At 41.8% G+C, this 24,796-nt stretch overlaps 1 protein-coding gene across 13 annotated transcripts in view; it reads left to right on the plus strand.

The window, feature by feature from the left end:
• Rm62 (ATP-dependent RNA helicase Rm62) overlaps positions 1-1,795 on the plus strand; it is a 42,702-nt gene extending 40,907 nt beyond the window's left edge. For 7 of the 13 annotated variants that reach the window (XM_071672795.1, XM_071672796.1, XM_071672797.1 and 4 more), the window contains exons 10-12: positions 183-419; positions 525-650; positions 1,354-1,795. In XM_071672795.1, coding sequence (XP_071528896.1) covers positions 183-419; positions 525-650; positions 1,354-1,361 — 371 coding nt within the window. In that variant the 3' untranslated portion in view covers positions 1,362-1,795. Of the gene's footprint in view, positions 1-182; positions 420-524 lie in introns of all 13 variants that reach the window. The other 6 variants (XM_071672789.1, XM_071672790.1, XM_071672785.1 and 3 more) reach the window with 1 other exon arrangement.
• The last annotated feature ends 23,001 nt before the right edge of the window (positions 1,796-24,796 follow it).

Here is a 24,796-nt window from a genome sequence, read left to right on the forward strand (position 1 = left end):
CCTTTCTGTACTTACATTTTAACTGGGTTTTGTGAAATGGCCCCCGAGAACTGCCAAGTTTTTCACTTTTAAAGTTAATACCGGAAAAAATGGAAACCTGAATTAATGTGCCTAAAGCTTTGAACTTGGCAGTTTCGTGGAAGAGTCGCAGGTTCATTTTTCTAACGTTATCTCTGCTGTAGATGTGGATGATGTGAAGTTCGTGATCAACTACGACTACCCATCGTGCTCTGAGGACTATGTTCATCGAATTGGTCGAACAGGTCGGTCAGACAAGACAGGTACAGCGTATACGTTCTTCACAGCAGACAACTGCAAGCAGGCTAAGGATCTGATTGAAGTTCTGAAAGAGGCAAACCAAGTAGTAAATCCACGACTTTACGAGATTATGGACATGGCGCGAGGTGGTGCTGGCAAAGGTATTTTTGTTTTTGTTTTTAAGTTTTTTAAGATACATTTTGTATACTGTTGTGAACAATTTTGTCATTGAAAGAGTAGTTTTTAATTTCACCCTTACTTGTCAGGACGTAACCGTTGGAGAGGACGTGATGATGATAGGAGGGGAGGTTTTGGGCGTGATCGCGATCGCGATCGTGATCGCGGCCGTGTGGGTGGTGGAAGGAACGGCTACAGCAACGGAAATGGATATGGTACGTCTGAAGGGCTTGGAAGATTTAACCAGTTTAGAGGCGGAGGCAATAGCAATGCTGTGCCCAATGGGGTGGGTGCAAGCCAGGCCCGGCTCAACAGGCCACCTCCACTCATGGGTATTGGTTCTGGTTCTATGAAGGCTTCAATGAGCCAATCAGCTACCCAGGGCCACTTAAATGGCCCCCAGCGACCACCCGTCCAGAACATGGGAGCCAACACGGCCGTGGGCATGTTCAAGCAGTCTGCCTCCGTAAATGGTACTGTTGGTGGCCTAGGCATGATGGGGGCCATGCCTGGTGCACTGAATTGGCCGCGGCAGTGACCCCGCGGCTGCCCTAGTCAAGCTCCTGCCTCCTGCTCTCCAACTGGGGCCTTGCCAAGTGGCCGCCTCAGCTCTTGCCTCGGCGACTCATCACCGTAACAAGTGTCAACCGATCCTCTCAGTCTTCTTGTAACTGAACTGATGATGGGGCCTCACTTGGCAAGGTTTCTCATCATAGGTGTACCTTAAAAAAAAAAAAAAAGATATTTCTTGACCTTTGTATATTGTATGGACAGAATTGGAATTTTCCCATTCCAATATGCTGATGTAGTCTCTGAAGTTTAAGATGGCATGGCATGTTTGGCAAGTGAGGTGTTCTATTCAGTAGTTATCAGTAGTTATGTTGAGTTTACCATTGACGCTGTTGGTATCTATTACAGCTTACTGAGGCCCGGGCTGGAGGTGACCGCTTACCGCTGCACCATCCCCTTTCTAGGAGATTAGAGGTTGCGCACGTTACCACTAAGTACTTGACAGGCCTGGTTGTCAAGGGTAGGGAAAGTTCGGCTCACCCCATCATTACAGTGTGCGGACACCTACGCCATTCCTCCTTGTCTACTGGACTGCTGTCTGCTTAAGCCAACGACGTCATTGCTAGTAAACCTCACTGTCCAAAAGCCGGTTAAGTCATGTCAGCATGTCGTTGATTTATCAAATATTTCGTTTCCTTTTTAACCAAATATTCCATTGTACTTTTAGGAAGCATTTCCTATTTTCTTTATACTGTATAGAAGATATTATTTTTCATTGTATCGTTTAAAAGATGTGTATGGACCAAGAAACTTTGTAACCCACTGAAGAAATAAAATAGTTATAAGTTGATCAAGTGTTTGTCTATCCATATTGAAGGTTAACGTAGGTAGCATTTTTTTTCTCTAATTACTTTTGGGCTTTGTTTAAATGTAGCGGACTGGTTTGGATTTTTTAAATACAAAGGTGACTAAATATGTAAATAGTGGAAACTGAAGGTAAGTTCGTTTTCATGACTTAAAACTGTTTAGAATTACTGGGCCAAAGTTGAAGGTAAGTGCGTTTTCATTCCTTGAAAACCTTAAAAGTTGAGTTCTGTTACCAAAGTTTAAAGACTATTTGATGGCGTGTATAAGTGAAATCTTAGAAATGTAGATTACATCTTTATAACTTTGTTAGCTATGAAGTTACAAAAAAGTTTAATTTTAGTTATGGCTGTAGGCATCGTCGTTTTCCATCAAGGAAGCATTTACTTTACCGTCATCTAAATTCCTTAAGTTGATAAGCAAACTAGTTACTTGATTAATTGTATTAAGTCTAGTTAAAATCTCTGATGCCGTAGGTGTATGCCTAAATTCTACAGTAAATACTGAACTTCTGTTTGTAAGAATGTGTATATAGGAAGGCAGAGCAAACTGATATCAATACCTCTGGTAAATTTGCTGCTGCCAACTTTTGAAAATTGCTAAATTTACAAGCAGAAAAATACAGCTGTAAGGAAGTAAATCGTTTATACGTAGTTGATGTATAACAAACCTGAAACTATAGTCAATTGAAGAAATGTAGATAAGGAAATAAAAATTTTAGTATACCGTTAAGGTGGTGTAGTAGTCATCCGATGGTTGAGGACATAGTTTCAAATCCTTGACTTAACCCAGATTGTTCATCCATTTAGGGTGAATGAACATTTGAATAAATGGAAGGAGTTAAAGTGCATAACAAATGGCATCATTAAAGGTGGCTAATGGAGAGACAGTAACAAGTAGGTTGTTTGGTCGAGGTGGTGTTTGAGGATCAGGGAGAATGGTATGGTAAACGGAGAACAGGTGGTAAAAGCTTTGCGGAAGATGCAAGGCGGCGGATTTGGATGGTATTGAAGTGGAATTTATTAAAAAAAAAAAAAATGGTTAGGATATTCAATTTATGTATGGCTCATGAAGTGCCTGAGAGTAGACGGAGTGCATGTTCAAGTTAGAGGTATAAGTGTTGAGTATTCTTGGGAATACTCAAGGCATGTACACAGCATCAGATTGGGGAAGAGCCGTGTGGTTTCAAAAGTGTTGAGTATGTGTGGATCAGGTGTTTGATTTGAAGAATGAGAAATACTTGGAAAAACAAATGTATTTATGTATCATTATGGACCTGAAGAAGGCATATGAAATAGTTGATAGGCGTTATGGAAGGTATTAAGAGTATCTGGTGTGGGAGGCAAGTTTCTAGAAGCAGTGAAAAGTTTTATCGAGCATGTAAGGCACTTGTACGAGTAGGAAGAGGAAAGTGATTGGTTCCCAGTTAATGTCTGTTTGTGACAGGGTGGATGATGTCTTCATGTTTGTTTAATTTGTTTATGGATGTGGTTGTTAGGGAGGTGAATGCAAGAGTTTTGGAGGGGAGCAAGTATGTAGTCTGTTGTGGATGAGAGGGCTTGGGAAGCGAGTTGTTCGCTGATGATACATGGCTGTTGGCTGATTCGGGTGAGAAACTGGTGACTGAGTTTGGTAAAGTGTGAAAGAAGAAAGCTGAAAGTAAATGTGAAGAGCAAAGTTATTAGGTACAGTAGGGTTGAGGGACAAGTCAACTGGGAGATAAGTTTGGATGGAGAAAAAGTGGAGGAAGTGAAATGTTTTAGATATGTGGGAGTGGATTTGGCAGCGGATGGAACCATGGAAGCGGAAGTGTTACATGATGGGAGAGGACGGAAGTTCTGGGAGCGTTGAAAAGTGTGGAAGGCGAGAATAATATTAATAATAGTGTGTATTTTTTATTGTCGCTGTCTCCCGCGTTAACAAGGTAGCGCATGGAAACGCGAAAGAATGTCCCAACCCACCCACATATAGATGTATATACGTAAACGACCACACACGCACATATACATACCTATACATTTCATCGTATACATACACAGGCATATGTACACACATTCATACTTGATGCCTTCATCCATTCTCGTCGCCACCCTGCCACGCTTGAAATGGCACCTCCCTTCCCCCACACGCGCGCGAGGTATCGCTAGGAAAAGCCAACAAAGGCCACATTCTTTTACACAGTCTTCAGCTGTCATGTGTAATGCACTGAAACCACAGCTCCCTTTCCACATACAGGCCCCACAAATTTCCATGGTTTATCCCAATCGCTTCACATGCCCTGGATCAATCCATTGACAGCACGTTGACCCCGATATGCCACATCGTTCCAATTCACTCTATTCCTTGCACGCCATTCACTCTCCTATATGTTCAGGTCCGCTATCACTCAAAATCTTTTTCACTCTATCCTTCCACCTCCAGTTCTCATTCCCTCCTCCTGACACATATCCTCTTGGTCAATCTTTCCTCACTCGTTCTCTCCATGTGACCAAACCATTTCAATACACACCCTTCTGCGCTCTGAACCATACACTTTTTGTTACCACGCATCTCTCTTACCTTCTCATTACTTACTCGATTAAACCACCTCACACCACTTATTGTCCTCACATATTTCCAACACATCCACCCTCCGCACAACCCTGTTGTGCGGAGCCCACGCCTCGCACCCATATAACATTGTTGGAACCACTGTTCCTTCAAACATACCCATTTTTGCTCTCCTAGAAACGTTCTCGCCTTCCACACATTCTTCAACGCTCCCCAGAACCTTCGCCCCCTCCCCCACCCGGCTTGCACACCATATTTAGGAGAATAATGGATTAAAGTAATCAGTGGCGTGCGCAGGGCCCTGTTCTGAGACCAATGATCTTGATTTATGTGATAGACTCGCCAAAAGGATTAGACTTCTATCTGAAAGGAAAGAAAATATTCCAAACGGTTTAAAGTTAGGAAGCAGCGATGTTTTATAAAAGCGAAAATGGAGTACTACGTTATAGAGGCTGAACAATTTGTAGGGTTTTAAGTAAGCAGTGAAAGGATGGTGGCAATGGATGAAATTTCTTAATTTCAAGTCCATAGGAAATTGTGAAAGACGTTGTTTAATGGTACGTATGATTAAAAGATAGGCTGAAGTAAGATACTTTTAAAACTAAGATTGAAAAGCTGGGATGGATGGGGAAACATCTGTGGTAAGTGGCGACAAAGTGTCGGTGAAAGCGTGTGTGTGTGTGTATAAATGAAAGGGAATGAGAATGATAGCTTGAACACAGGGGATCTTTGATGAACCAATTTGTTTAGGCCTTTCTTGCATGAGTGGTGGAGAAATTTGTGTATGTTGCATTTATGGACTTGGGGAAACAGCTTAAGAATAATATTTTCATATTGTGTGCATTTGGAACGTATGTTGAGCTTTGTGTGAATAAGTGGTGGTATGAGTGGTTGGCTCGAAATAAATGTGAAGGTACGTTAAGGGTATTGCTATGGTAAATTAAGGTATTATGGATGAGGCGTTACGTGGGAGGAGAGAGAGGTGGGGTAATGACTATGTATTAATGAGGATAGAGAATGAACGTTATTGTAGGGTGCGCCAAAAGTCACTGTGCATCTATGATATAAACGATAAGACATCTTCATTCTTGGTTACAACAAATGGCATACATCGCTTGACGCGGACGGTGATCGTCCTCTCTCAGGCAATGTCGCTCCCGTGTCCTTCAAGCAAGTGTATACGGATGCTAATTGACGCGAAAATGGTATTGTCGCTTGAGGCTTTTGTGGTGCTAGTTGGAAGTGTTACGTGGTGCAGATCAATGTACAGACGAAGTGCAACAGAAAGTTTGCTGAAGAGTACCCCGACACTCCCGTACCAGATGGCAAGCAGTGGGGTGGTTAATTGCAGTTTCGTGAAGTTGGATCAGGATTCAGTTGTGGGTCGTCGATATAAGGCAGGCCGCCAGTAGTAATAGAGAACAAATTGGATATATCGGATCGCAAAATGCATGGAAAAGTCTGTACGTAAATTGGCAGAGCAGACAGGCGCTTCGTAAAGCAGTTGTAATATAGTGTACAGTAATATACAAATTATATACTTTTTCATGAAACCTTAAGAATTTGTGATATTGTTATTTGGAAACATTGCTTCAGTGTATTTAACGAAGCTTCAGCGTATTTAACTACATATAAATGATTTTTTATAAAACTCGTATGCCAGACACTATTATAAGAGGTTGAAATCAAGTTATGGTTGTATTGTTGTTAAAGCGAGCGATGGTGTTAAACACCAATGCTTTTTTGCTGGTGACATAAGCCGAATTCTTATGTTGCATTATTGTATATATTGAAGTACAACTTGTCTTCTACCTACAGACATCTGGACATACGATGTTGAAGATGGTAACTCCAACACTCTTTGCCTTCCCTCCGTGTCAATACTGTCTATTATTTCGTACTTGTGGTAAGAAATAGTATGTGATGTATTGTACGAACACTAGAATTAAAGAAGCGAAGCTTTTTACACGGGAATAACCTTCAAAGAATTTAGTTGGGCGTGTAAGGAAGGCACTTAATGATGGAGCGATCCTACCTTCCCTTCCTATCATTACATATATCAGTTCACCCGTTTGTGGTAAAGAATACCACTGGGTATTTTGTACAAGAATCGTATATAAGTAAGGAAAAGAGGAGATTTGCACAATAACAACCAATCAAAGAAGCGGGGAAGAGGAAGTGGTGATTATGTTGACGTCACAACTCGACACGCACGTCTCTTGAGTTTGCCTTTTCGTGTTCATGGTAACTTTTCGTAAAATAGTTTAACAACATCAACTGGAATTCACTGCGCTTAATAGTTACAAATTTATAACTTACTCCATTACATACACGTAAGAAATATGTCAAGGAGCCACTCATTGGCTGCCTAAAGCACTGGCCACCACCTCGCTTCTGATTGGTGCAGGCACCTGCTGCCTCAAAGTTCTGGACAATTACGCCTGGCTCGCTTCCGTACACTCGCCCACTGTTTTACCTTCCTCTATCGAGATTCGATTCATTCTTTTCCTTGGTGTAAGCCTGTCACGATGCTGAAAATGAGTGAATAAGACTATAGTAATCGGAAGGGACTTTGTTTTAAATCACACTTGGAACAGAAACTGAAAAGTCTGGAGAAATGGAAGACAACGTGTGTGAAAGATCGTATATCTACCAGCTGGGGCAGTCCGCCGTATGTGATGCTGAGGAGATAAAAATGTCTTGCAGAACTAACCTGTTGGCGGAGGCTGAGTCGCACTAGAGGCAGCAGTACCAATGATGGAAAAGAAAACGGATGTTGATGTGTATGACTAGTTCAGACAACAAGCGTGTCATGACATGCTCAACTATAGCTGGTGAGTGGTTAATTACGCTTATTATTGTCGCTCTCTGATACAGTACTCCTTTATGTCACTTTCTGTTTAAGATCTGATGTATACAGTGTGGAAAGTAATGGGTAGAGATGGAAGATATTGGAGAGGTGTGGAAGAATGTAAGATGACAGATTTACCCGTATCGGCTGGGGAATGTGTAAAAATGGAATTTTCCATGAGATTGTAGACTTTCATGTGCATTGTAATAACCAGGATTTTTTTTCAATGTATCATTAGTATCATTACAGTTTCGAATATCCAGTGGATTTTGTTAGATTTTAGTTTCGTTTGGTTGAAATTATTTTTGTTTTATTTTGTCATTTGGACGATTTTGACCTTCATTATATTGTATTGAGGATGCCCGAAACTGCAATTTCACCGGATCATTTGCGAATATCTGGAAATTTCTTGTGCATAGGGATGCTCTGCACCAGTCATTATGTCTGACAATGAAACCCATATATATATATATATATATATATATATATATATATATATATGGGTAGGGGAGAAAGAATTCTACCTTCGTATTTCCTGGGTGTCGTCAAATGCGTTTAAACGGGCTCGAGAAGGAGTGTGGAAACCTTCCTACTTGTATTTCAATTTCTAAAAGAAAGGACAAAAGAAGGAGCCAAGTGGGGAGTGCTCTTCCTCTTCGAAGGCTTAGACTGGGGTGTCTGAATGTGTGTGGATGTAACCAAGATAAGACAGGAGAGATAGGTAGTATGTTTTAGGACTATTAGAGCTTATGCACATGGCCATGAGAAGAAAGATCATGAGAAGCAATTGTTTTGGGAGCGGCTGCGTGTGTCAGCAGTTTTGGTGCAAGAGACCCGGACCCGGTATTAGTGATCGGTGGTTTGAATGCGAGGGCGAGTAACTTGGCACTTGAGGATGTAATTAGGGGGCATGAGACATTCCGTAGTTAGAGTGGAAATAGTGAACAGCTTGTGGAGCTGTGTGCGGATAATGTAATGGAGATTGAAAATACCTGGTGTAAAAAGAGGGACATACATAAGTATACGGATGTGAACAGGAGAGATGGTCAGCGGGCATTATTAGATCACATATTAATTGATAGGCGTGTAAAAGAGGCTTTTGGATGTAAATGTGCTGACAGGGGCAGCTGGTGAGGTGTCTAACCATCGACTTGTGGAGTCGAGGGTGAAGATTTGTGGATGCTTTAGGAAAAGAATAAGAATATGTTTTGGAAGGAGGTAAATAACGTGCGAAAGACAAGAAAACAAATGGGAACATCGGTAAAAGGGGCAAGGGCGAAAGTGATAACAGGCAGTGATGAAGTGAGAAGGAGATGGAGTGAGTAGTTTGAAGGTTTGTTGAATGTGTTTGATGATAGTGGCAATTGTAGGGTGTTTAGGTCGGGTTGGTGTGCGAAGTGAGAGGGTCAGGGAGAATGGTTTGGTTAAGAGAGAAGGGGTGATCAAAGCCTTACGGAAGATGAAATTTGGCAAGGAGGCGGGTTTGGATGGTATTGCAGTTGGACTTATTAAGGAAAGGGGTGATTGTGTTATTGATTGGTTGGTAAGGATATTCACTGAATGTATGGATCATGGTGAAGTGCCTGAGAGTTGGTGAAATGCAGGTATAGTGCCATTGTACAAAGGCAAAGGGGACAAAGGCGAGTGTTCAAACTACAGAGGCGTAAGATTAAGTTTTCCTGGAAAATTATATGGGAGGGTATTGACTGAGAGGGTGAAGGCATGTACAGAGCATCAGATTGGAGAAGAGCGGTGTGGTTTCAGAAGTGGTAAAGGCTATGTGGATCAGGTGTTTCCTTTGAAGAATGTGTGTGAGAAATATTTAGAAAACAGATGGATTTGTATGTGGCATTTTTGGGTCTAGAGAAGGCATATGATATGGTTGATCGAGATGCTTTGTGGAAGAGTGTGCGAGTTGGAAGAGAGGAGTATGACTGGTTCCCAGTGAAGATCGATCTGCGGCAGGAGTGTACGATGTCCCCATGGTGGTTTATGGATAGGGTGGGGGTGGGGGGTCAATGCAAGAGTTTTGGAGAGAGGGGCAAGTATGCAGTTTGTTGGGAATCAGAGGGCCTGGGAAGCGAGTCAGTTGTTGTCCGCCGATGATTCAAGTGAGAAACTGTAGAAATTGGTGACTGAGTTTCGAAAAGTGTGTGAGGAGAAAGTTGAGAGTAAATGTGAATTAGAGCTAGGTTATTAGGTTCATGAGGGTTGAAGGACAAATAAAGTGAGATGTAAGTTTGAATGGAGGAAAATTGGAGAAAGTGAAGTGTTTTAGATCTCTGGGAGTGGACTTGGCAGTGAGTGGAGCCATGGAAGCGGAAGTGAGTCACAGGGTAGGGGAGGGGGCGAAGGGTCTGGAAACGATGAAGAATGTGTGGAAAGAGAGAACATTATCTCGGAGAGCAAAAATGAGTATGTTTAAGGGAATAGGAGTTCCAATAATTTTTCATGGTTGCGAGCTATGGGCTTGGATAGGGTAGCGTGGAGGAGAGTGGATGTGTTGGAAATGAAATGTCAGATGACAATATTATTAGGTAGGTGGGAACGTTTGCTTGACTCCAATGATGATGCTCAGATATGGAGAGCAATCGATTGGCGTGGAGGGTTAAATCCCACCACGTCACTTAATGATGACACGCCCACAGATTTTGAATTCAAAGAATATATTGAACACACCATGAATCCCCCAAATGCTGAAAACATTGAACTTGAATCTTTGCATACGGACGTTTACATGCCTGCGTTGGACGATCCGATAACTCCACAAGAAGTAACTGACCAGATAAGGAGACTAAAGAGTAATGAAGCCTGTGGACCAGATGGTTTATCCCCAGGAATTTTTAAGAGATTATCACATCCCTGGATACTATGTCTAGTCACTTTGTTTGATTTGATTTTAGGATCTAATACATATCCTTCAAATTGGACGACAGCAAAACTGTTCATGATATTCAGACGTGGTTTACGCAGCCAAGTATCCAATTATAGAGGAATTAGTGTGATAGACTGTATTGCAAAGCTATACGACATGATCCTGTGTAAAAGATTGAGTGAGTGGTTCTGTCCATATCGTGAGCAGGCAGGGGCCCAGGCTGGCAGAGGCTGCCTAGAAGACATTGTAGCGTTACGCCTGTTTACTGATCTAGCAAGAAAGAAAAATATTAAATTGTTTGTAACTTTTGTAGATTTTGAAAAGGCATATGACAGAGTTCGACATGATGTTCTTTTTCTGGCACTAAAAAGACTTGGATGTGGCATGACTATGCTGTTGTCAATTATAGCAATGTACAGAGTGACTAACTGTATAATCGGTACTGCCCTTGTTACTGTCTCCATTGGTGTTCGGTAGGCAGGGTTCTCCAACCTCCTGTCTGCTGTTTGCCCTCTATGTCAACCATCTCATTCATATGATTAAGCAAGGCTGTGGCTACGACGGGTTTTTGGGCTGGTTGCATATACTTGTCTTAATGGATGATACTGTACTATTATCTACATCTAAACATTCAATGATTTGTAAACTCAAGATGCTCAGTAGGTTTTGTACAACACATGGAATGAAGATAAATAACAGCAAAACTAAGTACTTCGTTATAAATGGCACTCAGGATGACAAACAGCAGATGGTGGTTGACGACGTAGTGGTTGAGGCTTGTGAGTGGTACGTATACCTGGGCAGTCCCTTCACTGCCGATGGCTCTCCCTCCACAGCAGTGAAGGTACACGCAGAAAGTAAAATATGCCATGTCCTTAAATTTATTGCATTTGTAAACAAGAACAATGATATTCCATTTTACGTCAAGCGAAAAAGTTTTTGAAGCGGCGTTAATATCTTCCTTGTTGTACGGCTGTGAATCGTGGCTCAATGGTGACATAAAACCAGTCAGTAGATTATACATGTAGTGCATTAAGCAGTTGTTGGGAGTGAGAAGGACAACATGTAATGATCTGTGTTTATTGGAGTTAGGATACCCTACTCTACGTGCACTTATTTTAAGCAAACAACGTAAATTTTTCTCGATCATGTGGAGGGAGAGACGCTCAATGGAAGATGACCCTTTAGCTCATTCGATCAGTACAATACTTACTTATAATCACAACACGTCTCGCTATATCCATGACTTACTGGAAAACGAAGTAGATGATGTACACATTGCTCTGATGGATTTGAAACAAAAATCGTTAAACTCATCATCAAACAGAACTCAACTTTATTGTTCCCTAAATCCAAGTCTTGTAACACATGACATATATAATTTGAAGACAGATGTAAGAGAGACAGAGCGAATGTCATGGTCTAGGTTGCGTTTAAGCGCTCACTCCCTCGCTGTGGAGGAAGGGCGTTGGAACAGGCGAGGGAGGGGCAGGTTACCATTGGAGGAGCGGCTTTGTATGTGTGGAAATATTCAAACCGAGAAACATGTTATAGAACAGTGCGCAATGTCTACCCAGCTAAGACAGCAGTTCGGTATTACTATCATCCAAGACTTCTTCGTAAATAGGACGGATCATAAAACTGTATGTCATGCTATTCATGAAATTTTGAACCTATATGCCTAATTGTGTTAGAATATGCCAGCTACTATGTTTCTCTTATGTATTGTATTGGGTGTCTTATGTTTAAGTCATTATATAATAAGTATTTTTCATTTGGACCATAATTAACGTTTTATGTTATGGTGGTTATGGTTTACTTTTGGTTTCGGTATTTTTTAGAAATTTGTGACATGTGATTCTGTGGTCAATGAATAATCTAATCTAATCTAATCTATTATGGGGTGGTTTGATCGAGTAAGTAATGAAACGGTAAGAAAGATGTGTGGTCATGAAAAGAGTGTGGTTGAGAGAGCAGAAGAGGGTGTTTGAAATAGTTTGGACATATAAAGAGAATGAGTGAGGAAAGGTTGACAAAGAGGATATATGTGTCACAGATAGAGGGAACAAAGAGAAGCGGGAAACCAAATTGGAGGTGGAAGGATGGAGTGAAGATTTTGAGTGATCGGGGCCTGAATATTCAGTACAGGAGGGTGAGAGGTGTGCAAAGAATATAATGAATTCGAAGGTTGTGGTATACCGGGGTCGGCGTGCAGTCATCGGACTGAAACAGGGTATGTGAAATGTCTGAGGTAAACCATGGAAAGATCTGTGGGGCCTGGATGTGAATAGGGAGCTGTGGTTTCGGTGCTTTACACATGACAGCTAAAGAATAGATGTGAGTGGATGTGGCCTTTCTCCGTATTTTTCCTGGCGCTAAGTGAAGGTTTACAGGACGATCATTTTCTTAGGAATATTTGGCAATAACATTGCTGTGGTTACCTCTTCTGGGCTATGACGTAGTTAGGTTAGGTATCTAAGATTCCAACCTATAATTCCCTCTATTTCAAAGCCTTGCTCACTTTGTGAGGACCTATTCGATGATTAACCGCGACGGGATTTAAATATTTGTTAATTATATAAGAATCATTTAAGAAAAGAAATATTATAAAAGGATTATATGTGATTATCATTAACCGAGTTATGAGCCTGCCAAAGTTCCGCCACAATCAACCAACAACACTAGCAAAAATAAGGCTTTTATTCGGTAAACATATATATTCCGCTTTCTTTCATACATCTGTCATTTGCACTACTTACCTGCAAATATCGTCCAAACGCCTCACTTTTCTCTTTCCCAAACAATCTTACTTCTGCATATACCATTCACTACCTTTTCTAATCTGCCCACCTCCCACCGTTTTTATACCACATGCATCTTTTGCGCAAGCCATCACTACTTCCCTAAATACATCCTACTCCTCGCCTACTCCCCTCACATCATTTGCTCGCATCTCAATCTCTCCTGATACTTCCTACCACAAGTCTCCTTTCCAAGCTCACTTACACTCACCACTGTCTTCTCCCTAACATTCACTCTTCTTTTCTGAAAGCCTCTACAAATCTTCACCATCGCCTCCACTAGATAGTGATCAAACATCCCTCCAGCTTCCCCTCTCAGCACATTAACATCCAAAAGTCTCTCTTTTACACGCCTATCAATTAACACGTAGTCCACGAGAAAGGTGCTGGAGTTGAAAAAGAGGGCAAATGAAAATTGGGGTAAGAGAGTATCAGTAATTCTAGGGTCAATAAAAAGATGTTTTGGAAGGAAGTAAATAACGTGCATATGACAAAAGAACAAATGGGAACATCGGTGAAGGGAGGAAATGGAAAAGTAATAACATAGTGATGGAGTGGGAAGGAGATGGAGTGAGTATTTTCAAAGTTTGTTGAATGTGTTTGAGGATGGGGTGGCAGATATAGGGTGTTTTGGTCGGGTAAGTGTACGAAGTGAAAGGGTCAGGGAGAATGGTTTGGTAAAGAGAGAAAAGGTAGTGAAAGCTTTGCGGAAGATGAAATCCAGCAAGTCGGCGGGTTTGGATGGTATTGCAGTGGAATTTACTTAAAAGGGGGTGACTGTCGTTGATTGGTTGGTAAGGATATTCAGTATATGTATGGACCATTGTGAAGTGCCTGAGGATTGGCGGAATGCATGCCTAGTGTCATTGTATAGAGGCAAAGGGGATAAAGGTGAGTGTTCAAACTACAGAGGTATAAGTTTGTTGAGTATTCCCGGGAAATTATATGGGAGGATATTGACTGAGAGGGTGAAATCGTGTACAGAGCATCATGCAGGGGAAGAGCAGTGTGGTTTCAGAAGTGGTAGAGGATGTGTGGATCAGGTGTTTGCCTTGAAGAATGTATGTGAGAAATACTTAGAAAAACAGATGGATTTGTATGTAGCATTTATGGATCTGGAGAAGGCATATGTTAGAGTTGATAGAGATGCTTTGTGGAATTTTAAGAGTATATGGTGTGGGAGGTAAGTTGCTAGAAGCAGCGAAAAGTTATTACTAAGGATGTAAGGCATGTGCACGAGTAGGAAGAAAGGAGTGATTAGTTCCCATTGAATGTCGGTCTGCGGCAGGGGTGTAGGATGTCCCCATGGTTGTTTGATTTGCCTATGGATGGGGTGGTTAGCAAGGTAAATGTAAGAGTTTTGGAGAGATGAGCGAGTATGCAGTCTGTTGTGGATGAGAGGGCTTGGGAAGTGAGTCAGTTGATGTTTGCCGATAACAGGGCTTTCGTGGCTGATTCGTGCGAGAAACTCCAGAGGTTGGTGACTGAGTTTGGAAAAGTGTGTGAAAGGAGAAAGGTGAGAGTAAATGTGAATAAGAGCAAGGTTATTAGGTCCAGAAGGGCTAAGGGACAAGTTAATTGGAATGTAAGTTTGAATGGAGAAAAATTGAAGGAAGTGAAGTGTTTTAGATATCTGGATGGAACCATGGAAGCGGAAGTGAGTCACAGGATGGGGGAGGGGGCGAAGGTTCTGGGAGCGATGAAGAATGTGTGGAAGGAAAGAATGTTCTCTCGGAGAGCAAAAATGGGTATGTTTGAAGGAATGGTAATTCCAACATTGTTATATGGTTGCGAGGCATGGACTATAGATAGGGTTGTACGGAGGAGGGTGGATGTGTTTGAAATTAAATATTTGAGGACAATATGTGTTGTGAGTTGGTTTGATCGAGTAAGTAATGTAAGGGTAAAAGAGTGTGGAAATAAAAAGAGTATGGTTGAGAGAGCAGAGGAGGGTGTGTTGAAATGGTTTGGACATGTGGAGAGAATGAGTGCGGAAAGATTGACAAAGAGGATATGTATGTCAGAGGTGGAAGGAAGGAGAAGTGGAAGACCAAATTGGAGGTGGAAGGATGGAGTGAAAAAGATTTTGAGCGATCGGGGCCTGGAGATACAGGAGGGTGAAAGGCATGCAAGGAATAGAGTGAACTGGAACGATGTGTTATACCGGGATCGACGTGCTTTCACTGAACTGAACTAGGGCATGGGAAGCGTCTTGGATAAACCAAGGAAAGGTCTGTGGGGTCTGGATGTGAATAGGGAGCTGTGGTTTCGGTGCATTACACATGACAGCTAATAGGGAGCTGTGGTTTCGGTGCATTACATATGACAGCTAGAGACTGAGTGTGTACGAATGTAGACTTTTTGTTTGTATTTCTGGCGATACCTCGCTGAAGCAGGGGATAGCGATGCCGTTTTCTTGTGGGGCGGGGTAGCGACAGGGATGGATTAAGGCAAGGAAGGACTTTAACTTAGATCCAATAGAATATATCCTCTCAAACTCATCATCAGTAAATTGTCGACTGCAAATACGTAATGCCCTAAGGAACATAGATCGAAATGATGATAATTTAACTCTGTCATGTTGAGATGAGTAATAATGGATATATGAGCATACACTGGTAGGTTTTCTGTATATGCTAAACTTAAACTTGTTTCCTTGCCTATGGATTATGCAATCTAAAAATGGAAACATACTATTATTTTCATTTTCTACAGTAAATTTGATGGAAGGTACTAAATTGCTATGTAAGGGTAGAAATTTGTCTAAATTTTCATTTGTTAGCCAAACACAAAGAATACCATCTACGTACCTAAACCAAATTGCATTAGAAGGTAAAGTGTCCTTTAGTAATTTCCCATTGCCATAACAAATTTTTGAGCATAATATTCTCCAATGAATTGAAATACACAGCCTTTTATAGTTTTTTTTTTCAGTTCAATGAAAACGGACTTTGAAACAGGTAAATGAATATCATCCAAAACATAGAATAGATATTCTAAAAGTTCATCAACTAGAACTTTTGTGAAAAGTGAGGAAACCTCAAAGCTAACAAGTCTGAAATCAAAATTAACAGAAGACCTACCTGTGTATGCTCATTTATCCATTATTACTCATCTCAACATGACAGAGTTAAATTATTATCATTTCAATCTATGTTCCTTAGGGCATTACGCATTTGCAGTCCAGAGTGTATTGATGATGAGTTTAAGAAGATATATTCTATTGGATCTAAGTTAAAGTGCCCTAGATCTTTCATTGATAAATCCCTTAAGTTAGCAAAGAAATCATTTTATACAATTGAGCCCAAACCTCCCATTGACACCAAGAATCTATTAGTTCTCCCTTTTAATAATAATTTTGCTGTACTTCCCATGTTGCTTATATCCTTTAATGTAAATGTTGCCTTCAGCAACAATAATACAATCAAGAATGTCTTTATCAGGAACTCACCAGAAAATTCTCCTGGATGCATGTATAAAGTGCCATGTAGAAATTGATAAGTTTTATGTTGGGCAGACTGGTAAGGATATTTCTGCTTGACTTAAGCAACATGATTAAAGTATAAGAACAGGACAAGAATCAAATGCCCTGTTTAATCACGTTAAAAACTATGATCACTGTATTGACTGGAGTAATGCCATCTCAGTTATCAACTCTAAATCCAGTACCACGAGAAATATCATTGAATCTTCTGTTATTGAATACACAAAGAATTATAACCTTAATATTAGTGAAGGTCTATGCAAATTGGATAACTTTATTGTTGATAAAATTTGTAAACAATTCACCTTCTTGTTCACATAATAAGTTTATGATATACTCGTTGTCTGTCTTGGTGGACAATCACTTGTTTACCAAATGGCGTCCTAGCTAAGTCTCTCGATGATGTGATTATTACACGAAAGTGCACTTGGGAACTTATCGTATTTCATTTTACCCCGTTGACTCATAGGAATATACTTGGTCATGCGCAAAATTGTGATCCTTTCCAATATATATATATATATATATATATATATATATATATATATATATATATATATATCATGCAAACCTCCAACAGCTAGGATCGAACCCGGGATCCCCTGTGCAAAAGGCTGGAGCGCTACTGGTAGGCTATGATCGCCCATAATTGGGAAATGACTATTCGAATACTATGTACTCGAATACTCTTCGTCTCACGTTGGTGAGCAACGGGGTCTACACCGGTCATTTCCCATCAGGCTCACAGCCAGCAGATAGCATTTTACCCAACCTAACTGTACAACGCGGAGGTATATGAATACGAACAAAGTGCATATGAACGCGCACCTTCGTAGAACATACAAACCTCCAACAGCAAGGATCGAATCCGTGACCCCTGTGCAACAGGCGGGAGCTTTACCGCTAGGCTATGATCGCCTCTAATAGGGAAATGACTAATCGAATACTATACACTCGAATACCCATCGTCTCACGTTTCGTGTTCTATGAAGGTGCGCGTTCATACGCACGTTCTTCGTATATATATATATATATATATATATATATATATATATATATATATATATATATATATATATCACATGACCTGGATCAATCCATTGACAGCACGCCGACCCCAGTATACCACATCGTTCCAATTCACTCTATTCCTTGCACGCCTTTCACCCTCCTGCAGGTTCAGGCCCCGATCACTCAAAATCTTTTTCACTCCATCTCTCCACCTCCAATTTGGTCTCCCACTTCTCTTTCCCTCCACCTCTGACACATATATCCTTTTAGTCAATCTGTCCTCACTCATTCTCTCCATGTGACCAAACCATTTCAAAACATCCTCTTCTGCTCTCGCAACCACACTCTTTTTATTACCACACGTCTCTCTTACCCTCTCGTTACTTAATCGATCAAACCACCTCACACCACATATCGTCATCAAACATCTCATTTCCAGCACATCCATCCTCCTCCGCACAACTCTATCTATAACCCACGCCTCGCAACCATATAACATTGTTGGAACCACTATTCCCTCAAACATACCCATTTTTGCTTTCCGAGATAACGTTCTCGCCTTCCACACATTTTTCAAAGCTCCCAGAACTTTCGCCCCCTCCCCCACCCTATGATCCACTTCCGCTTCCATGGTTCCATCCGCTGCCAAATCCACTCCCACATATCTAAAACACTTTACTTTCTCCAGTTTTTCTCCATTCAAACTTACCTCCCAGTTGACTTGACCCTCAACCCTATTGTACCTGATAACCTTGCTCTTATTCACATTTACTCTCAGCATTCTTCTTTCACACACTTTACCAAACTCTGTCACCAGCTTCTGCAGTTTCTCACCCGAATCAGCCACCAGCGCTGTATCATCAGTGAACAATGACTGACTCACTTCCCAAGCTCCCTCATCCACAACTGACTGCATACTTGCCCCTCTCTCCAAAACTCTTGCATTCACCTCCCTAACAACCCCATCCATAAACAAATTAAACAACAATGGACACATCACGCACCCCTGCCGCATACCAACATTCACTTTCCTCTCTTCCTACCCGTACACATGCCATACATCCTCGATAAAAACTTTTCAGGGCTTCTAACAATTTACCTCCCACACCATATATTTTCAAAACCTTTCACAGAGCATCTCTGTCAACTCTATCATATGCCTTCTCCAGATCCATAAATGCTACATACAAATCCATTTGCTTTTCTAAGAAGTTCTCACATACATTCTTCAAAGCAAACACCTGATCTACACATCCTCTACCACTTCTGAAACCACACTGCTCTTCCCCAGTCTGATGCTCTGTACATGCCTTCACCCTCTCAATCAATACCCTCCCATATGATTTCCCGGGAGTGTTCAAGAAACTTATACCTCTGTAATTTGAGCACTCACTCTTATCCACTTTGCCTTTCTACAATGGCACTATGCAAGCATTCCGCCAATCCTCAGGCACCTCACCATGAGTCATACATACATTAAATAACCTTACCAACCAGTCAACAACATAGTCACCCCCTTTTTCGATAAATTCCACTGCAATACCATCGAGACCCACTGCCTTGCCGGCTTTCATCTTCCGCAAAGCTTTTACTACCTCTTCTCTGTTTACCAAATCATTCTCCCTAACCCTCTCACTTCGCACACCACCTCCACCAAAACACCCTATATCTGCCACTCTATCATCAAACACATTCAACAAACCGTCAAAATACTCACTCCATCTCCTCACATCACCACTACTTGTTATGACCTCCCCATTATCCCCCTTCACTGATGTTCCCATTTGTTCCCTGTCTTACGCTCTTTATTTACCTCCTTCCAAAACATCTTTTTGTTATCCCTGAAATTCAATGATACTCTCTCACCCCAACTCTCATTTGCCCTCTTTTTCACCTCTTGCTCCTTTCTCTTGACCTCCTGCCTCTTTCTTTTTTACATCTCCCACTCATTTGCATTATTTCCCTGCAAAAATCGTCCAAATGCCTCTCTTTTCTCTTTCACTAATGATTTTACTTCTTCATCCCATCACTCACTACCCTTTCTAATCTGCCCACCTCCCACACTTCTCATGCCACAAGCATCTTTTGCGCAAGTCATCACTGCTTCCCTGAATACATCCCATTCCTCCCCCACTCCCCTTACGTCCTTTGTTCTCACCTTTGTCCATTCTGTACTCAGTCTCTTCTGGTGCTTCCTCGCAAGTCTCTTTCCCAAGCTCACTTACTCTCACCACTCTCTTCACCCCAACATTCTCTTTTCTTTTATGAAAACCTCTACAAATCTTCACCTTCGCCTCCACAAGATAATGATCAGACATCCCTCCAGTTGCACCTCTCAGCACATTAACATCCAAAAGTCTCTCTTTCGCGCGCCTATCAATTAACACGTAATCCAATAACGCTCTCTGGCCATCTCTCCTACTTACATACGTATACTTATGTATATCTCTCTTTTTAAACCAGGTATTCCCAATCACCAGTCCTTTTTCAGCACATAAATCTATAAGCTCTTCACCATTTCCATTTACAAAACTGAACACCCCAAGTACACCAATTATTCCCTCAACTGCCACATTACTCACCTTTGCATTCAAATCACCCATCAGTGTAACCCGGTCTTGTGCATCAAAACTACTGACACACTCACTCAGCTGCTCCCAAGACACTTGCCTCTCATGATCTTTCTTCTGATGCCCAGGTGCACCAATAATCACCCATCTCCATCCAATTTCAGTTTTACCCATATCAATCTAGAGTTTTCTTTCTTACACTCTATCACATACTCCTGACACTCCTGTTTCAGGAGTAGTGCTACTCCTTCCCTTGCTCTTGTCCCCTCACTAACCCCCTTTACCCTTGAGCTTCGTTTCACTCAGAGCCAAAACATCCAGGTTCCTTTCCTCAAACATACTACCTATCTCTCCTTTTTTCTCATCTTGGTTACATACACACACATTTAGACACCCCAGTTTGAGCCTTCGAGGAGGATGAGCACTCCCTGCGTTACTCCTTATTCTGTTTCCCCTTTTAGAAAGTTAAAATACAAGGAGGGGAGAGTTTCTAGCCCCCCGCTCCCGTCCCCTTTAGTCGCCTTCTACGACACGTGAGGAATGCGTGAAAAGTATTCTTTCTCCCCTATCCCCAGGAATACTATATACTCGAATACCCTTCGTCTCACGTTGGTGAGCAACGGGGTCTACATCGGTCATTTACCATCAGGCTCACAGCCAGCAGATAGCATTTTACCGAACCTAACTGTACAACGCGGAGGTATAAGAATACGAACAAAGTGCATATGAACGCGCACCTTCATCGAACATAAAAACCTCCAACAGCCAGGATCGAACCCGAGACCCCTGTGCACCAGGTGGGAGCTCTACCGCTAGGCTATGACTGCCTCTAATAGGGAAATGACTTTTCGAATACTATGCACTCGAATACCCTTCGTCTCACGTCTCATGTTCTATGAAGGTGCGCGTTCATATGCACGTTGTTCGTGTGTGTGTGTGTGTGTGTGTGTGTGTGTGTGTACATATATATATATATATATACATGTGTGTGTGTGTGTGTGTGTGTGTATGTATATATATTATACTTAGTCGCTGTTTCCTGCGATAGCAAGGTAACGCAATGAAAAAGACGAAAGAATGGCCCAACCCACCTATATACCTATGTATATACATAAAACGCCCACACATGTACATATATACACATGTACACATTTATACTTGTTGCCTTCATCCATTCTCGTCTCCACCCCGCCACACATGAAATGGCACATTCGATCACACTCAGTCTCTAGTTGTCATGCGTAATGCACCGAAACCCCAGCTCCCTTTCTGCATCCAGGCCCTACGAAACTTTCCATGGTTTACCCCAGACGCTTCGTGTCGACCCCAGTACACCACATCGTTCCAATTCACTCTATTCCTTGCACACCTTTCACCCTTCTGTATGTTCAGGCCCCGATCGCTCAAAATCTTTTTCACTCCATCTTTCCACCTCCAATTTGGTCTCCCACTTCTCCTCGTTCCCTACACCTCTGACACATATATCCTCTTTGTCAATCTTTCCTTGCTCATTCTCTCCTTGTGACCAAACCATTTCAATACACCCTCTTCTGCTCTCTCAACCACGCTTTTTATTACCACATCTCTTTTACCTTTTCATTACTTACTCGATCAAATCACATCACACCACATATTGTCCTTAACTATCTCATTTTAAGCACATCCATCCTCCTCCGCCCAACGCTATCCATAGCCCTGCCTCGCAACCATATAACATTGTTGGAACCACTATTCCTTCAGACATACCCATTTGCTCTCCTAGATAACGTTCTCGCCTTCCACACATTCTTCATCGCCTCCAGAACCTTCGCCCCCTCCCCGGCTCTGTGACTCTCTTCCGCTCTCATGGTTCCATCCGCTGCCAAATCTACTCCCACATATCTAAAACACTTCACTTCCTCTAGTGTTTCTCCATTCAAACTTACCTCCCAGTTGACTTGTACCTCAATCCTACTGAACCTGATAAGTTTGCTCTTATTCACATTTAGTCTCAGCTTTCTTCTTTCACACACTTTACCAAACTCAACACTTTACCAAACTCAGTCACCAGCTTCTGCAGTTTCTCACCCGAATCTGCCACCAGCGTTGTTTCATCAGGGGACAACAACTGACTCACTTCCCAAGCCCTCTCATCCTCAACAGACTACATACTTGCACCTCTCTCTAAAACGTATGCATTCACCTCCCTAACCACCCCATCCACAAACAAATCAAACAACCATGGACACATCACGTATCCCTGCCTCAAACCGACATTCAGTGGGAACAAATCACTTTCCTCTCTTCCTACTCGTACACATGCCTTACATCCTTGATAAAGACTTTTCACTGCTTCTAACAACTTACATCCCACACCATATAATCTTAATACCTTCCACAGAGCATCTTTATCAGCTTTATCATATGCCTTCTCCAGATCTATAAATGCTACATACAAATCTATTTGTTTTTCTAAGTATTTCTCGCATACATTCTTCAAAGCAAACACCTGATCCACACATCCTTTACCGGTTTTGAAACAACACTGCTCTTCCCCAATCTGATGCTCTGTAAATGCTTCCACCCTCTCAATCAATTATTTTATATATTTTGCTTTGTCGCTGTCTCTCGCGTTAGCGAGGTAGCGCAAGGAAACAGACGAAAGAATGACCCAACCCACCCACATACACATGTATATGCATACACGTCCACACATGCAAATATACATACCTATACATCTCAATGTATACATATATATACACACACAGACATATACATATATACACATGTACATAATTCATAGTCTCCCTTTATTTATTCCCATCGCCACCTCGCCACACATGTAATATCAACCCTCGTGTGCGAGGTAGCGCTAGGAAAAGACAACAAAGGCCACATTCGTTCACACTCAGTCTCTAGCTGTCATGTAATAATGCACCGAAACCACAGCTCCCTTTCCACATCCAGGCCCCACAGAACTTTCCATGGTTTACCCCAGACGCTTCACATGCCCTGGTTCAATCCATTGACAGCACGTCGACCGCGGTATACCACATCGTTCCAATTCACTTTTTTCCTTGCACGCCTTTCACCCTCCTGCATGTTCAGGCCCCGATCAATCAAAACCTTTTTCACTCCATCTTTCCACCCAAAATTTGGTCTCCCACTTCTCCTCGTTCCCTCCACCACCGACACATATATCCTCTTGGTCAATCTTTCCTCACTCATTCTCTCCATGTGACCAAACCATTTCAAAACACCCTCTTCTGCTCTCTCAACCACACTCTTTTTATTACCACACATCTCTCTTACCCTTACATTACTTACTCGATCAAACCACCTCACACCGCATATTGTCCTCAAACATCTCATTTCCAGCACATCCACCCTCCTGCGCACAACTCTATCCATAGCCCACGCCTCGCAACCATACAACATTGTTGGAGCCACTATTCCTTCAAACATACCCATTTTTGCTTTCCGAGATAATGTTCTCGACTTCCAAACATTCTTCAAGGCTCCCAGAATTTTCGCCCCCTCCCCCACCCTATGATTCACTTCCGCTTCCATGGTTCCATCTGCTGCCAGATCCACTCCCAGATATCTAAAACACTTTATTTCCTCCAGTTTTTCTCCATTCAAACTTACCTCCCAATTGACTTGACCCTCAACCCTACTGTACCTAATAACCTTGCTCTTATTCACATTTACTCTTAACTTTCTTCTTTCACACACTTTACCAAACTCAGTCACAAGCTTCTGCAGTTTCTCACATGAATCAGCCACCAGCGCTGTATCATCAGCGAACAACAACTGACTCACTTCCCAGGCTCTCTCATCCACAACAGACTTCATACTTGCCCCTCTTTCCAAAACTCTTGCATTCACCTCCCTAACAACCCCATCCATAAACAAATTAAACAACCATGGAGACATCACACACCCCTGCCGCAAAGCTACATTCACTGAGAACCAATCACTTTCCTCTCTTCCTACACGTACACATGCCTTACTTCCCCGATAAGAACTTTTCACTGCTTTTAACAACTTGCCTCCCACACCATATATTCTTAATACCTTCCACAGAGCATCTCTATCAACTCTATCATATGCCTTCTCCAGATCCATAAATGCTACATACAAATCCATTTGCTTTTCTAAGTATTTCTCACATACATTCTTCAAAGCAAACACCTGATCCACACATCCTCTACCACTTCTGAAACCACACTGCTCTTCCCCAATTTGATGCTCTGTACATGCCTTCACCCTCTCAATCAATACCCTCCCATACAATTTACCAGGAATACTCAACAAACTTATACGTCTGTAATTTGAGCACTCACTCTTATCCCCATTGCCTTTGTACAATGGCACTATGCATGCATTCCGCCAATCCTCAGGCACCTCAGCATGAATCATACATACATTAAATAACCTTGCCAACCAGTCAACAATACAGTCACCCCCTTTTTTAATAAATTCCACTGCAATACCATCCAAACCTGCTGCTTTGCCGGCTTTCATCTTCCGTAAAGCTTTTACTACCTCTTCTCTGTTTACGAAATCATTTTCCCTGTCCCTCTCACTTTGCACACCACCTCGACCAAAACACCCTATATCTGCCACTCTATCATCAAACACATTTAACAAACCGTCAAAATACTCACTCCATCTCCTCACATCACCACTACTTGTTATCACCTCCCCATTTGCCCCCTTCAGTGAAGTTCCCATTTGTTCCCTTGTCTTACGCACTTTATTTACCTCCTTCCAAAACATCTTTTTATTTTCCCTAAAATTTGATGATACTCTCTCACCCTAACTCTCATTTGCCCTCTTTTTCACCTCTTGCACCTTTCTCTT

This window comes from Panulirus ornatus, chromosome 18 (genome assembly GCF_036320965.1).
Source record: "Panulirus ornatus isolate Po-2019 chromosome 18, ASM3632096v1, whole genome shotgun sequence".
NCBI lineage: Eukaryota > Metazoa > Arthropoda > Malacostraca > Decapoda > Palinuridae > Panulirus > Panulirus ornatus.